General features: G+C 35.8%; 2 protein-coding genes and 2 pseudogenes across 5 annotated transcripts; 2 read left to right on the top strand and 2 right to left on the bottom strand.

Moving 5' to 3' along the window:
* LOC104782499 (uncharacterized) lies at positions 1 to 1,996 on the top strand. 2 transcript variants are annotated; one of them, XM_087511767.1, is made up of 5 exons: positions 1 to 544; positions 670 to 746; positions 835 to 871; positions 980 to 1,079; positions 1,159 to 1,996. In XM_087511767.1, exons 1-5 carry the CDS (start codon positions 217 to 219, stop codon positions 1,829 to 1,831), a joined length of 1,215 nt encoding a protein of 404 aa, XP_087367893.1. In that variant the 5' UTR covers positions 1 to 216; the 3' UTR covers positions 1,832 to 1,996. The 2 variants fall into 2 exon arrangements, with proteins under 2 accessions (XP_087367893.1, XP_010505750.2); XM_010507448.3 differs by having other exon boundaries at positions 977 to 1,079.
* Positions 1,997 to 3,138: 1,142 nt separating this feature from the next.
* LOC104782498 (GDSL esterase/lipase At2g40250-like) lies at positions 3,139 to 5,172 on the bottom strand. Its single transcript, XM_010507446.3, has 3 exons — positions 4,415 to 5,172; positions 3,558 to 3,828; positions 3,139 to 3,464 (listed from the first exon to the last, which is right to left on the bottom strand). The coding sequence occupies exons 1-3, from the start codon at positions 5,039 to 5,041 to the stop codon at positions 3,277 to 3,279; spliced, it is 1,086 nt and encodes a 361-aa protein (XP_010505748.2). The 5' UTR covers positions 5,042 to 5,172; the 3' UTR covers positions 3,139 to 3,276.
* Positions 5,173 to 6,311: 1,139 nt separating this feature from the next.
* LOC104782497 (pentatricopeptide repeat-containing protein At2g40240, mitochondrial pseudogene) lies at positions 6,312 to 7,980 on the bottom strand (annotated as a pseudogene). Its single transcript, XR_015597269.1, has one exon. The product of XR_015597269.1 is annotated as a pentatricopeptide repeat-containing protein At2g40240, mitochondrial pseudogene (transcript).
* Positions 7,981 to 14,328: 6,348 nt separating this feature from the next.
* On the top strand, positions 14,329 to 16,078 carry LOC104784311 (alcohol acyltransferase 9 pseudogene; annotated as a pseudogene). Its single transcript, XR_015597268.1, has one exon. The product of XR_015597268.1 is annotated as an alcohol acyltransferase 9 pseudogene (transcript).

Here is a 16,078-nt window from a genome sequence, read left to right as displayed (position 1 = left end):
GGGAGGGGAAGAAAAAGGAATGATGGATACAAGCATCCAAAAAGTCATACACCTAGACCTTCAAAAGTCTTCACCTTAAATTCCTAACACATATGTATGAGTGTGTGATCTTTGATTGAACTTTGTCCATAGAACTCCAAGATAGACCAAAAAGGTTCCACCCCAAAAACAAAAACAAAAAAAAACACAAAAACAGCCAAATAGCTAGAGACCAAGATGAGATCAAGCAGCAAAAGTTCTGAAAACTCCAAGACTTGTCTATCTAACAACTTCAAAGCCACCACCAATATAGAAGAAGACAAAGATGAAGAGGAGGATGAAGAGGGTGAAGAAGATGAAGAAGAGAGATCAGGAGATCAGAGTCCATCTAGCAATAGCTATGTGGAAGAGAGTGGAAGCCACCAGAATCATCATCATGATCAGATCAAGAAGAATGGTGGATCTGTGAGGCCGTACAACCGCTCAAAGACTCCGAGGCTGAGATGGACACCTGAGCTTCATATTTGCTTTCTTCAAGCTGTAGAGAGATTGGGTGGCCCAGATAGTTGAGTTTCAGTAATCTATATAAATCAATATTCAAGATCATTGCATATATGAAGATCTATAATTTTCTAGGGTTTTTTTGTTGATATTTGTTTGGATTTTCTCTGAATAAACTTTTTGGAACAGGAGCAACACCTAAGCTTGTTCTTCAACTGATGAACGTTAAGGGGCTAAGTATTGCCCATGTCAAGAGCCATCTTCAGGTTTTGCAAACATACACATGCGCACATATCTTTCATTGTTATCTTCATCTGAGTCATAATTTTCCACCTTCACGTTTCTTTTCTCTAGATGTACCGGAGCAAGAAGACCGATGACCCGAATCAAGGTAATTTACTTCTTTCTGACTTAAATTAGGGTTTCTGATAATAAATTTTATAACTGAATTCGACGAGATATTGATTCTTGTGTCTTCTTTTTCTTATAACTTAAGGAGATCAAGGATTTTCGTTTGAGCACGGAGCTGGTTACACTTACAACCTTAGCCAACTTCCAATGCTACAAAGTTTCGATCAAAGGCATTCTTCTAGTTTAGGGTATTTTTAAAAAAATATTCGGCGCCTATTGACTTTAAACTTAAAATTATTCGTTTATAACTTGAAATGTATTCAGCAGATATGGTAGCGGTTCCTGGACCGACCATAGACGACAGATCTACCGTAGCCCGTGGAGAGGCTTAACGGCACGAGACACTACAAGAACAAGACAAACACTGTTTAGTCCACGACCTGGTGAGAGAGTTCACGGCGTTAGCAATAGTATTCTTAATGATAAGAACAAAACTATTTCGTTTCGAATCAATTCTCATGAAGCGGGTAGTGAGCATAATGGAGTAGCTGAAGTTGTTCCAAGAATTCATAGAAGCTTCGTCGAAGGCATGAAAACGTTTAACAAATCATGGGGACAGAGCCTTTCATCCAATCCTAATCCTTCCACCGCAACACGACCACAAAATCATATTGCTACAACACTAAATTCTTATCAATGGGAGAATTCTCAAGTGGCAGAAAGATCTGAGAACGTTCTGAAGAGGAAAAGAGTATTATTGTCTGATGACTGCAATAAGTCAAACCAAGATTTGGATCTAAGCTTGTCCCTTAAGGCACCTCGGACACACGACAACCTTGGAGAATGCTTGTTAGAAGATGATCATCAAGATAGCCTGCAGGGTTTGTCTCTTTCATTATCATCGTCAGGTTTATCAAAACTTGGTCAAACCATTAGGAAAGAAGATCAAACTGAGAGAAAGATCGCGGTCTTGGCAAGTCCCCTTGATCTCACTTTGTGAATATAACAACATATATATATATATATATATATATATATATATATATATATTCTAAGTGAGATCTTGAGGTACTTGTTGATGGAAGACGGTTCTGTACTTTTATCATTCGTTGCATACTTGTGACAAGACCCATAATTAAGGAAATAATAGAGATATTTTTTATAACTTTTATTTTTTTTGTCATTTTTCCACATTTAAATATATGTGAATTGTGATCGAGTTGGGAGCTAGCAGAGACTTGTTTTCTACTGAATAATAACCAAGCAATACATTAGTGAGTCTATATGATTTTGAGAGTTACAAGACATTGCACGTTGTCTTACTTGTGTCTTCTTGTGAGACATTGCAAATGTATGTGTAGTTCCCGTTTTCACTCACCCTCACACAACAAGTATCCTAAGCCAATATTTTGTTTTCAATCATGGAGATTGGAGAGCTTGTCTGAAAAGTTATACACTAACGTTGAGTCAGTGAACCCATGTTGCTTCATCTGTATACTATATACTATTTTCAACCAGATCAGATATTCGGATAAATTAGAAGTCTGATGCTTCGAACATAAAATTGAAGTAAGCGAAAGTGATAAAGACTCCCGAGCCCTACCTTCTGATTTATATATAGTCTTCCGAACTAATTAACGATTAACCATACAACTAAAGATTGGAAAATATAAAAATATTAAAACTAAACAAACTTTAGCTTCAAAGCGGTAAATTTATAGGAAAAAAAAATAGAAAAGTCAAATTGACGATTTGTAGAAAGATATAGAGCTTACCTTGGCTTTGGGGTCTGAGGACAATAGAAAAAAAAAATTTGATGCCAACCAAAGTTCATTTTAGTTTTGGAAAAACACTTTCGTTAAGTGAAAAAAATTGAGAGAAAGGTACAAGAAGACAGATGTACTTGACATAGAGATGTGTCTTGATCTCCTCGATAGACAACAAGTTATTTGTTATTCGCATATAATCGTTTCTTATCATCTCGGGCCTTGAATAAGATTTGGCTATATATCGTTTTATATATTAAAGAATATTTACATATTTCCAGAGAATCAAAACTATGGTAGGATTTTGTTGTTTTGTGACTACTAACATGTGTCTTTGTTGTATCATTCTCTTCTCAGTCCTTAATAATTTGTACAAGTATATACATATTCCATATTGTTAATTAAGTCAAACATATTTGTAACGTGAGAGATCCAATTTTTCTTTTTAATATATTTGACATCGTATAATTCTTGCAAAACCATTTTGGAGTGGCAAAAGTTTTCTATTTAAAGCTTCTATAGATTAACTTTTTGGAGTCAGTGAAAAAAAAAAGTAGAAATCTGATCTATTCAGTATTCCACAAAAATAATGGAATAAATGTAATGTTACGTACAAAACACCAATAGCTAGAACACCAATAATGTTTTAAGAAAAAATTGCAATAAAAATACTAATGAATCAGAGGCGAGGAAGTAAATTTCGTAAGGCGAAACTAGCAACGACAGAGTAAGCCTTCTGTGAAGGATGCACAGAATCAAAGAACAAATACTTGGACACATCGTCACAAGTCCGAGACGTTGGCTGGCATAGAGGTCCTGCCTCAAGAAACCCCGTCCCGCAGCATCCTCTCAGTGTTTCCTGTATTCCTGCATATATAAATCTTCAAATTAGAACCTACGTCACAATGTAACTAAATATGTGCAAGATAAAGAAAAAAAAAAACTTAATCAGTTACTTACCGTATTTACGAGGATAATTGATCATGTCTATTAACGGAGAGTAGATATCAAGGTAAAGAACCCTGGAACCTCTAAGCCTCTGACTAAGACGGAAGGTTAGACTCTGTAGCTTTTGATTGTAAACCCTAGAATCAGCGTTCTGGTGTTCCGTACAGGTCCTACGATGGAAGTTGCGAGAAGTGAAGCTAGCAACTGTTACTTGCACTGGAAGGCATCCTATTGGTGGTAGTCCCGCTACTGTAATCCTTCTTGCTCCTGCGTTGTATAGTCTCTGCAAGAATTTGTAAGGTAGAAATATGTTAATGGATCTCTCTCAATCTCATATATGTAACTATGAGAAAACAAGATGACCATAGAGGTCTCTCTAACTCTTAACTATTATATATGGGCCTGTGAAAACAATCCTAAGTACACAAAACGGGGCCTATGAAAACGTCTTAATCATGGTTCTCTAGTTGACACTATAAAATAGAAATTTTAAAAGAAGAAAGGAATATATTGAAAATTGAAAAAGTATCGTCAAGAATGTATATTGATATTTGAACAAAAAAAAAGAAGACAACAATTCATATCAAAATAAATACAATGTATTGAAAACGTTTTATAATAGTTATCTATAATAGTAATAAGAATTATATCTAATGATTAGATTAGCAAACGCGTATAGGTCTTACTAGTGAATAAATTTAATGAGTGGGATCCATGTACACGTAAGAAGTTGGTTACTATTTTTGAATTTTAATACATATATCATATTTTTCTAAAGATAAAATATATATTTTTATAAGTTTTATATACTAATAAATTAAATATGATTAAATTATATATCAAATTTAAAAGATAAGTATGTAACTAACCTGGACAAAAGTTTCGACTTTGCTAAGTAGAAAATCTTGATAATTCGAAACAGTGATGAAACTCCCGGGAGCACGAGTGTAAACATTATTAGTCATATCATTAGTGCCTGCACTAATCACGAAGACAGCATTCCTAATCACCCGATCAGTCTCCAATTCTCCAACCAAACTCTTCATCTTACGCACAGCCTCTTCGAAGTACCTCCACTGCCTGTCCATGTTCAAAGTCAACGATAACATCGCCGTACGATCATCTAAACCACTTCCAGCCGAGGCAAAACTAACTCCGGTCAAAAGCTCAAAGGGTTTGACCGAAGGGTTTAGGTAAGCTGGTAAAGTGGGTTTGATCCCGAAGGAGGAGACTAAGAAGTCGGTGGCGAGTTTTCCGTCGGAGAATCTTCCGGTGGAGCGTTGTGCCGGGAAAGATTTGCCGTAGGGAGGATGGTTGCTCCGGAAAAGAGTGGGGATGTAATTGTTGTTGCCGGGATCCACCGTGGAGTCGCCGAAGGCGTAAAGAGCTGTTATTGGTGGGGATGGTAATGCATTGGTAGGGCTTAGAAGTTGGAGTAGGGGAAGAAGAGTCATGAGGAATGTAAGAAGGATTGGTTTGTAATGATGAGAGTTCATGATTTGGTTTTTGTGGAATGATGACAATAGAGAATTTTTCGTTTTTTTTTTTTTTTGTTTGGTTAGATCGGAATGGCCAAAGTGTATATATAGAGAGAGGGGGTCCAAAGATTTTTCACAATAGGAATAGGAGTTGTATACATCTTGAGGTGGCAGAATTTTTATTATAGGAATAGGAGTTGAATAATTTACAAAAAATATTTGTATAAATCTTGAGGTGGCAGATTTTTTATCATAGGAATAGGAGTTAAATAATTTATAAAAATATTTATATATTTCCTTATTTGGCTGCAAAACATAGAAGCTTCTCTGCTAGGGTTATCTGAGAATTTTTATATATTAGATTAGATTTTTTTTTTTTGATCTATTAGATTAGATATTTATAATTTCTATTTGCAATGATTGTCTAAATTAAGAAACTCTATGTTAGTTGGATATATTAAGCCATACGTACATTTTTGTTAGTTAGAGAGAGCATCTGAAATACATAAATCATAAATACATGTGCAGAAAAACAATTGAATTGCGTTTACTCGTCTCTCTCTCTGTATAAAAGCAAAATCAGAATGTGATTTTCTCAGTAAGACTATATAAAGAATAGAAAATTATTGAAAATGACTAGGCGTGCAAAGAGCTGGCAGCTCACGATGAAGCCTTTAATGCGCGCACATTAACTATGTAATTGTAAACTATATGGCCAGTGGGAAACTAGATTCCTAATTACTTTGGAGTATAGTTTAGTTATATCAATTTGTAACTCAAAAACACTTCAAGTAGGAATTGAATCAGCAAAGTGTAGCCTACAGGTATGTTAGGTTATAGTTATAAATTTATGTTAGGTTATTAGTTATTGATTTTTATGTTAGATTACAGCTACAAATTTATAACAAAGGAGGGTATAAATTTTATTTATGTGGAAATAAGTGGTGGGATAAGTTGGTCAACCAACCCATATTCCAACATTAGTGGGCACAACATGGCTAGGTACGTGAAACGTGTGCTCTCCTCTCCGTATCTTCCTTTCCTTCTCTCGTCAATCGAGACGAGATCTTTTATGACTTGACGCATCATATGATCGAATCAAAAATTCACATCTCAAAAAATAATCCATTTTGTACTTCAAAGCAAAGCTATACTTCGAGAGAGGATTAATGCATCACTTAAGTCTTCTCTAATTCCATTATCGTTGGACGAGTCTTTCGATTTTGCAAGACTATAAGATAGTTTTTTCCCTAGTTCCGTTGATTTACTCGGGTTTGAATTCAATAACTTAAGTAACAATCTTGTAAGCTCATGTTCATTCCAATATTTGCAATGAAAATGCCTCAAATTGAAGCCATCAATGCTACAAACAGAGCATATACGGTTTTGCTATAGCTTCACATTCCACATCCTCTTCGTTTCAATGGCATAACCCTATCAAACTAGAGCTGATGGATCCAATACTTTTATCTGTATACTCTCAATTCATCCCTGTTTCTTAAGCTTCTGCTCAGAATCTTTCTTTCAAACTCAATCATCATCATAGTTTCTCACATGGCTTTCATAGAATTCTCTCAATTCATCACCCATTCTGAATCCTCTCATAACCATCTCTTTCAAAACAATCTTTGCTTCTTCGAACCTCTTCCTCTTCACAAGCTTACCAGCTAAACACCCAAAACTCTCAGCGTCCAACCTCAAATCCTTCCCGGCGTACGCTATCACAAACTCCAAACAAAGCGCATAATAGCCTCCCTCTACCAACCCCGATATAACGTGCGCATGCGTCGAGTACAACACAGTCACGCCTTCCTCCTCCATCCTCCTCAATATCGCCATCGCCGCTTCAACTTTCCCCGCCCTACACGCGCCGAGCACAAGCGCGTCGTAGCTACGCGAATCCGTTGAGATCCCTTCTTCCTCAATCTTCCGCATCACCTCGCTCGCCGGTTCCAATTCGCCGTCGTAGCAGTGCGCAGTGAGGAAGTAGTTGTACGACGTAACGTCCATCGGAACAGATCTGGATCTCATCGATTCCGCGACTAGCCAAGCTTCTTCGATTTTGTTCTTCCTAGTGAGCGCGCACAAGATCGGGTGAAACGTCGACGGCGTTAGTCCTAATCTCCCGTTAGACATGTCTCCGATCAAGATCAACGCGTCGTCGATGCGGCCGAGTTTGCAGAGACGAGATATTAGAATGTCGTAAGCGTTTTTCCGAGAGAAACCGCCGTCTATCTGAGGCAAAACGCGGCGGAGATCTTCTAAAGCGGAGGAGTACGAGGCTGTGTTGGTGAGGAACTTGAATGTGTCGCTCGTGTTGAAAGATCCGAGCACTATGCGGTTGGTTAGGAGACGGCGTACGGTCTCGAAATCGCCGGAGCCACCAGCTTCGTTGATGAGTTTGTCGAATTCGTTGGTTCTCCGAGGAACTGGAGTAATCTCCACGGTGGAGAACGATCGATCGGCGATGATTTGATAGCTGGAGTTAACTGATTGTTTCACAAGTCGTCGCCGGAGAAGAGACATCGTCATATTTTGAGTTCTCAGTCGTTTAGGGTTACCGAAAAGAAGAAGGTTGTTCAGTATTGGGGCTACGATATAATGGGCTTTTCTGCTGGTATTAAGAAGGCCCATTATAAAACCCACTATGTTTCTAAAGACAACAATCTCATGAGTCATGGATATGATCCAAGTCTGTAAAAGAGATTTTATTTTACTTATTTTATAAGTGGGTTTTGTTAGGTTATTTATTATTAGCACATGAGTCATGGATATGATCCAAAAATAAGGATTAAGAGATACCTAAATTGATACTATCTTTTCAAGGACCTATAAGTTGATTGGGACTTGGGAGGAAGAAAGAAAAAACACTTTAGTTGAGATGTGTTTCAAAAGTCTACAACGTGGCTACTATTTTGAGCTTAGTGTTGTTTTTTAGAAAGCAAGTTATTAAATTTTTATTTGATTTGGAACCCGTTTTTAGTTTCTATGTAGAAGGCCATTTAGGCTTATAGCTTAGAGGTGATAAAATATGATTTCGCAGGAAAGAAGAACGCTTGTTCACGACGAAAACTCTTTTTGCATATTCGATCTTAGTTTATAGCTAGCTAAACGAGAGTAATATAGTATATCACTAGGTGAAGAAAACTAACCAACTACTAATATATTTTATGCTAAAGATTATTCTTATATGTATATTTGATTAACACTAACAAACAAACAAAAACAAAGATATGATTTTGGGAATAAGATACTTTTAAAGAAATATCTCTTCTTCTTCTTTCTTTCTTTCGTTTTTTTTTTTTTTTGTGAAAAGACTTGGATTCAATTGCTTGCGAGGAATCCTTTTGGGTATGGTTGAAAAGATTATTAAAGAAGTCGAGAAGGGAGATAAACGAAAAAGAGGGGTTGTGATAAAAAGAAGAAGAAAACAATACTTATCACATCGAGAGAAAAAAAAAAGATGGAAAAAAACATTAAAATGTTGGGGTAAAGATGCAAATCAAATCTAATCTAATCTTAGGTTTATCCTAATAATACTATAGATTAACTAGTATACGTTTATTCGATCATCTTTTATATCAAGAATTGCCAATTAGTTGATGTTTCAACCATCCAAGAAATATATTCTGTAACATTCCGACATTTCTATTTGAGGCTCCAAGTTTGCTATCGGTCCGTGGGTCTCACTTTGGTCTTCGTAAAGTTCGAAATATTTGTTAACTCATGACCATAGATTAGATTCATATCTATGACCACCACAATATTTCTTCATTATGTACCATTTCACTAATACCAAACTAAAAGTCATTTCCCCATTAACATGACATATATCGGATTTTTCCCACGTTCAAATTAGTTAGAAAATTATTTCGATAACTTTTTGTCTTCGATTTTACACTAGATTGCAAATTCATTTGGTTGGCTAGCTATTGTCGAAGAATAATTAACAGTCGCTGCTTCTTGTTTGTATCCAAGATTTTTGTTTGTCTCAAAAAATTCCAAATCCATATTACAGTCTTCACATAGTTGATAAACTGCTATATAAGAAATAATGTAGACATAGAATTATGAATTATAAGTTTGTCTCCATGCAAGATAAAATGCCTCTGCCGGCCAGTGTTTGACCATGTGAAAGCTTTGGCAAACATAAAAGACAAATTCTCTCTTTTATAGTTTCAACTTTACAACCACTCTCTGCATTAATTATGATCGCGATCTCATTAAGAGGCCGGTGACCGGCTTTTACATTTTAACACTCGAATCTTTTTTTCTTCCTTGTTTGTATCTCAACGCAAATTGGTATATATATATTTGCATGTCGATTTGTATATATGTCAAGACATTTATATGTGTGTATATGTGAGGGCTCTATGTTTGTATATCACCCTTTCGTGTCACTTTCAAAGGAGCCTTAGTTTGGTTTCACACATGATGATGATATAACAAAGGTCACAGACTCACAGTGTTGTTATTTTCATGTTGAATACAAAAATCACAGTATATGTTTCGTAATATATATTGTTTGTTTCAAACAGATAGTTGTAACCTAGTCGTTTCCCTATAATAATGATCGAATACAGTGATACAGATTAACATTACGTATATACAAATCTCTTATAAAACTTAACATTAAAAAATCTTATAAAGGTTATATATATGCTTAGATATGTAACGTCTATGAAGTCAGGTGCTAAAAAACAAGGTTCGAAGTTACACTTAGTTAATTTGATTTTAGAAACACATTTACATATTCACCGTCTCGTCGCTCCTCGGGTTTCCACAACCAAACATTTTAGAAACAAGCCGTGACAATATGAGATGAGCATTGTCTCTATACTGTTGGTCTGTTTAGGCGTAAAAGATGAGCACTAGCTTGTGGCGATTAATTTGAACACTTCTTCAAACATTATTATCTATGTGGGTTACAAAGCTGTAGATAAAACATTAATTTCATTTATTTATTTTCAGATTTAACTAAGAAAATATGCTTAGTTGAACTTTCTCGAACTTATTATATAAGATTGATCGATCATATTTTGGGAAGAATAATGTATGAAAATATAAAATGTGGGAAGTAGTACTCTTGTTTATTTGAGAAGGGATGGTGGCTATACTACTGGCTACTTGCCGAGTGCTCAAGAGCTGGGCCTACCAAATTATTGTTGGATGGATAATATGTGCATGTGGTGTTTCTTTGGGTACACCCAAATTATTTTATTTATATTTATAAAAGAAAACTACATATATATATATATATATATAGATATTATGCGTTACGAATAACGAAACTAACGTCAAGCAAAATATAAATATAAATCGAAAAAGAGATGATTTGTTTACCCTTAGTCTGGCCTGCGTCTTTTTGAAAATCACGTACTGATCAGTTGAAAATGAAAAAGAATAACTTAATGACAAGGATTTTGTCTTTATTTTCATATGACTTTCGTCATATTTATTGGATCTTTCATCAAGTAAGATCAAAAAAGTTTTTTGTATTATCTTCTGTTCATCGGAGTGAAACGATACTACTCTATGATTATGTTATGTTAAATGTTTTGTTATACATGATTGGTAATTATAAGCCTAGAAAGATTTAATTTAATTTCAGTTACTATTATCCGCAAGAATACCTCTAGGCGTGTCACCTTGATCGCCCTAATACAGAGTATAAGTCGTACGTCTACTCTCATTAAATTGTTGTCACCTTGATTGCCCTAAAACAGATTATTCTTTTGGCTAAATATGCATGTATAGTGACATTTTAATGAGAAAATATATCTACTGATGTTTAAATTCTATAATTGATATTTTAGCAAATGTATGGTTAAAATGCGATGGTATTTATAAGTGCTATCTGATAGCACAAAAAAATAGCTAGGTATGTAACATTAAATTGTGTGTACAATAGATAAGTTGAGCTTAAACGAGGGTGAAAGTTTTGTGGTGTGAGTCTAAAGTTAAGCTAAAACAAGATAAATTCCAAACATATACTATGACGGAACAAAATTAGATATAGATGTTTCCAAATTTTAAAGACTAAATGTTGTTGTCCTCGGAGATATATAAGCGAAGTCATATGGAAAACACAACGCTAGATTACGATATGGTCTTTATAAAAATAAGAAACTTAGTGATATAAGGTTCACATAGCCACTTTCAAAGTCGTCTAGTTTGAAATTTTAAAAATATATATGCAATTGAAGTTCACGTAGCCACTTTCAAAATCTAATTTCAATTTAAATCGGAATTTATGACCAAAAAACATATGTTGGCCAATCCTGCTATTGTCATTATCAAATCACCAACCACCATTCCCCGAACTTCACGTACACTAGTATAATGTTGTTTGTGTCTTTGTCTCTGCAACAAAATGAGACGACGGTATATTTAATTAACTTTGGAAAATACACGACGAGTACTTGGTTGATTTAGGAATAACAACTTCGAAATTTCGAGCAACACCAGCGTCACCGTCATAATATCACTTTTACCTTTATTTCTCTTTCAATTTCATCGTTATGCGAGCTTTTCTCCTTGTTAAAATTTACATGTCGTTGGCCTCACCGACATGAATACAAGGTCTATATTGTATGGAAAGTGCCTCTCACTTTTCAGCATGCATCTACTCTATTAATATATACGACCAGAGTTCGTAGATGACTTACTTTAGATTCCTTGAGTGTAAAAGAAAGAAAAGAAAGAAAAAAAAAAAAAAAAAAACATGACCACCGTAACATGTGCATACCATATCAAGTCTCCCTTTTAGTTTGTTCCCCATAAAGCAATCTTCTCACCTTTTTTTCTTGGTACAAAATCTTCCCAAATCTTGCTTATTTCTTTTCATAAACAGAATCAAAACAATATAAACCCATTTTATGGATTACCGAATCGTCTTCTTTAATTTTTCATTAATGGGAATGTGAAATGTACTCCACCATCTTTTTTCTCTCTTTGTAATAGGGATAAATTCTAAATTGAAATCCTAACTAATTCAGCAATCCGGTATTTGTAGACAATTGAAAGCTTTTGCTACTAAAAACATCTACCATCTTACTAAAAAAAAACACAATAATAGTTGTAGATAGTGAGACGATATCTAGACAATTCTCTACCACTCGAACAACACCATCGGGTCACACACGACCTTGTTATCCCACCATCTTATTTCTTCTAACGATAAAGGATTAGTTCGGACATTTGTTGCAACAATATATATTGAGACATTACAATGTGATTAATACATATACATCACCACTCGATATATGCTTTCAATGCATCTTCTTTCTTATAAGAAACTCCATCGTATTAAGATTTGATCGATCCTTAAAGCTCTCAGACTCTACTCATCACATTCTGGATGATTTCTAAGAACAGGTAAAATTTGTAGGGCCGAAGTAGTAAGTAACACTGTTCTATCATCATTGAATAAAGAAGCTTTATATCATACCGAAAAAAAAATATATGACTTAAAAGAAAAGTAGATCATATACACTATACGAGTGACCACGTTAAATATTTATGGGTCCATGCTAGAATTGACTAGACCACTACAGTAAAACTTAAAGAAAAAAGTGGCATTACTTTAGAATTATGAATTATCTATACATATGATTTCACTTAAAAGTGCACATATGGTTAATTTATATTAATTCGTTGGTTACAATTTGAAAATTAAATTAGTCGATGATCATTCGGTATGTTTCGTGTCTCTTTCCATAGTAACGTAGCAGCAATGTGGGAAGATAATTCACAATTTTGGGAAAAAGCTCTCCAAAAGATGACGACTATAATTAGAATAATAAGGAACTAAATTGTAATGTTTCTCTTCTAGATAAATTTTGCATAACTGTGGAAGAGTATGTATATCATATAATATTCCATGAGTATATTTTTGTCTTTGTGCAATAAAGTTATTCCATGAGAATCTTGGCACCATATCTTTCACTGTTTTAGACACATGCGCCAACGCCCAAACAACAAGGCACATCATATTACGTAAACCGCCACCACAACCATTCTATTCTCATTAATATTGCCCTTTCTATACATCCAAATAACTCTTACACAAGAAAGGTGCAAGTCCCTTCTTTTCCTCCGCTAATGTATTTTGCTCCCATGACATAATATGTGATTTATGTAATAAAACGATAAATATTTGTGGTAACAAGACATATCGGTAAGAACGCTGATCTAGAAGCGGTAAGTAATAGTTGAGACTTTTATATTTCATAATAGATCTTAAAGCATATGCTAACAATGTAATGGTAATTATATATATGGAATATCATATGTCTAAAGGGATATTTTCTTTTAGACTACGAAAACACATTATTAAGTTGACGAGTTACTTGCACACATTGTTAACATGCATTAAAAAAAAAATGTTTTCCTACTTTAGTTGTCAATCAATTCTTTTTTCATTTCACACCGTAACACATCAATTCCAAGGCTGTTCAGAATTAAAAATAGTGCATGTTTTTAATACTTCAGAAAATAGAGAAAATCAGCAACATGACATTTTACAACCACTTTTGAAATATGTGTACTTTTTTTACCGTTGCCAAACACTAGTTTTTACTACGTTTTGGACATTCTATCTTGCCTTCAGTTCTTTTTACATGGAAAATTCGTAGATGATCATTAGAAATTAATAAGCGCTGTCAAAGAAAGAGAAAAGGATGGTAAGAAGTTGCATAAACAACCGTATATATATATCAGATGGTCAATGTATAACCATACGTGATGGTTGATGTACTTATTTGAACGGACGGTAGAAATATGCGCGAACGTCCACGAAACTTCATCCACCAGTTTTTAACTGACCAAAGTATGTATCTCCAAATCCACTAAATACCCACAGATCAACCAATCGAAATATTTTCAACATCTCGACAAAATCATCTTCATATAAGATACTAACTCGTACTATTAGTCAACCAAAGCTATACACAATACCTAAATACATTTTAAAATTCTGACTACGTTCCTAAAATTCTCAAAAACAAGATTATAACACATAATTAAATTATGCTCATGGAGAAACATATGCGCTGAAAATTTAAAATCTACATTCCAAGAACTTATAAAACTAGAGTAATTACAAAATAAAGAACTTGTAAAACTTTCGGACCAACGGATCAAGAAATGACCTCAAAAATTCGAAATCAACGAGAATAAGGCAACACGTACACACAAGAGTGAAGAGTACATCTGCACGATACAACACACAACACAGGATACACCATGTAAAAAACTGAAAAGAAAAAAGAAAATAAAAACAATGAACACCAATATTACAAAATTACCCTACCTGTCTCGATACCTCTATCTACGTGACTATACAAGCACATACATATGTAACAGAAATAAAAAAGAGCATAGTATAATAAAATAATAATACACATAGCAGAGAGATATATATGTATATAATACACATAGAAGAGACCCACCTTGTTTATTTTGGAAAGAAGAAGCAAAACAGAGCATCATAAAAAAAAAAAAAAAAAAGCAGCAATGGGATCCTTAGTTCATGTGAAGGAAGCCACAGTTATTACTCCTTCCGACCAAACACCTTCTTCTGTTCTGTCTCTCTCAGCTTTAGATTCTCAGCTTTTCCTCCGTTTCACCATCGAGTACCTCCTCGTTTACCCACCACCCGTTTCCGACCCGGATTACTCTCTCTCCGCTCGTCTCAAATCCGCTCTCTCTCGCGCTCTCGTTTCTTACTTCCCTTTCTCCGGCCGCGTCCGTGAGAGACCCGACGGTTGTGGTGGCGGAGGTCTCGAGGTCAATTGCCGTGGCCAAGGTGCTCTGTTTCTTGAAGCCGTCTCTGACGTCCTCACGTGCCTTGACTTTCAGAAACCTCCCCGGCACGTGACTAGCTGGCGAAAGCTTCTTTCTCTTCACGTCATCGATGTCCTCGCTGGCGCCCCTCCTCTCGTCGTTCAGCTCACTTGGCTTCGTGACGGCGGCGCTGCTTTAGCCGTCGGTGTTAACCACTGCGTCTCCGATGGTATCGGCAGCGCAGAGTTTCTCGCCTTGTTCGCCGAGTTATCTAAAGACTCGCTGAGTCAAACCGAGTCGAGGAGGAAACATCTCTGGGATCGACAATTGCTTATGCCGTCTCCGGCTGGTGGCTCGTTGAGCCATCCAGAGTTCAACCGAGTTCCCGATCTATGCGGATTCGTAAACCGGTTCAACGCCGAGCGACTCGTTCCTACATCGGTCGTTTTCGAGAGACAGAAGCTTAACGAGCTGAAGAAACTCACTGGTGAGTTCAATTCGAAACTTACGTCGTTCGAGGTACTCTCTGCGCATGTATGGCGGAGCTGGGCGAGATCACTGAACTTGCCGTCGAACCAGATCCTTAAGCTTTTGTTCAGCATCAACATTAGAGACCGAGTCAAACCGAGTTTACCGAGTGGTTACTACGGGAACGCATTCGTCGTCGGATGTGCGCAAACCACCGTGAAAGACTTGACGGAGAAAGGATTAAGCCACGCGACGATGCTCGTGAAACAAGCGAAGGAGAGAGTCGGAGACGATTACGTCAGATCGGTGGTGGAAGCTGTGAGCAAGGAGAGAGCGAGTCCTGACTCGGTTGGTGTCTTGATACTGTCGCAGTGGTCACGACTCGGTTTAGAGAAGCTCGATTTCGGTTTTGGTAAACCGATTCACATTGGATCGGTTTGTTGTGACCGTTACTGTTTGTTGCTTCCGGTTCCAGAACGAAGTGACGCCGTTAAAGTAATGGTCGCCGTTCCGTCAAGCGCCGTTGACACCTACGAGAATCTTGTGTTGAGTCCTAACGCTTAAAATTAGTGAAAAGATAATAAATTCTAATTTTTACCTTTTTTTATAACTTTTTCAAAAAATAAATTATGAACTCTCCCTCCGTTGACTTGTATAATATGAGTTTTGACTTTATTTTACTTAAATCCAATTTTGGTTTTTTCTATTTAAAAAAAAAAATACTAGGTAAAATATTCACGTTACAAACAGAGTCAAAAAGAGTATTTCTTTTTATAAAATAATTTTGTTTTTGTTTCTAAA

Source organism: Camelina sativa, chromosome 4 (assembly GCF_030686135.1).
Source record: "Camelina sativa cultivar CO46 ecotype springtype chromosome 4, ASM3068613v1".
NCBI lineage: Eukaryota > Viridiplantae > Streptophyta > Magnoliopsida > Brassicales > Brassicaceae > Camelina > Camelina sativa.
This window is presented reverse-complemented; position numbering and strand designations above follow the sequence as displayed.

Excerpts from the sequence above, each read along its gene's own strand:
- LOC104782499 (XM_010507448.3), top strand. The coding sequence starts at position 217 with ATGAGATCAAGCAGCAAAAGTTCTGAAAACTCCAAGACTTGTCTATCT. Across the intron at positions 545-669 it reads GAGATTGGGTGGCCCAGATA|GAGCAACACCTAAGCTTGTT; the intron begins GTTGAGTTTCAG and ends TTTTTGGAACAG. Across the intron at positions 747-834 it reads ATGTCAAGAGCCATCTTCAG|ATGTACCGGAGCAAGAAGAC; the intron begins GTTTTGCAAACA and ends TCTTTTCTCTAG.
- LOC104782498 (XM_010507446.3), bottom strand. The coding sequence starts at position 5,041 with ATGAACTCTCATCATTACAAACCAATCCTTCTTACATTCCTCATGACT. Across the intron at positions 3,829-4,414 it reads AAGTCGAAACTTTTGTCCAG|AGACTATACAACGCAGGAGC; the intron begins GTTAGTTACATA and ends AAATTCTTGCAG. Across the intron at positions 3,465-3,557 it reads CAATTATCCTCGTAAATACG|GAATACAGGAAACACTGAGA; the intron begins GTAAGTAACTGA and ends TTATATATGCAG.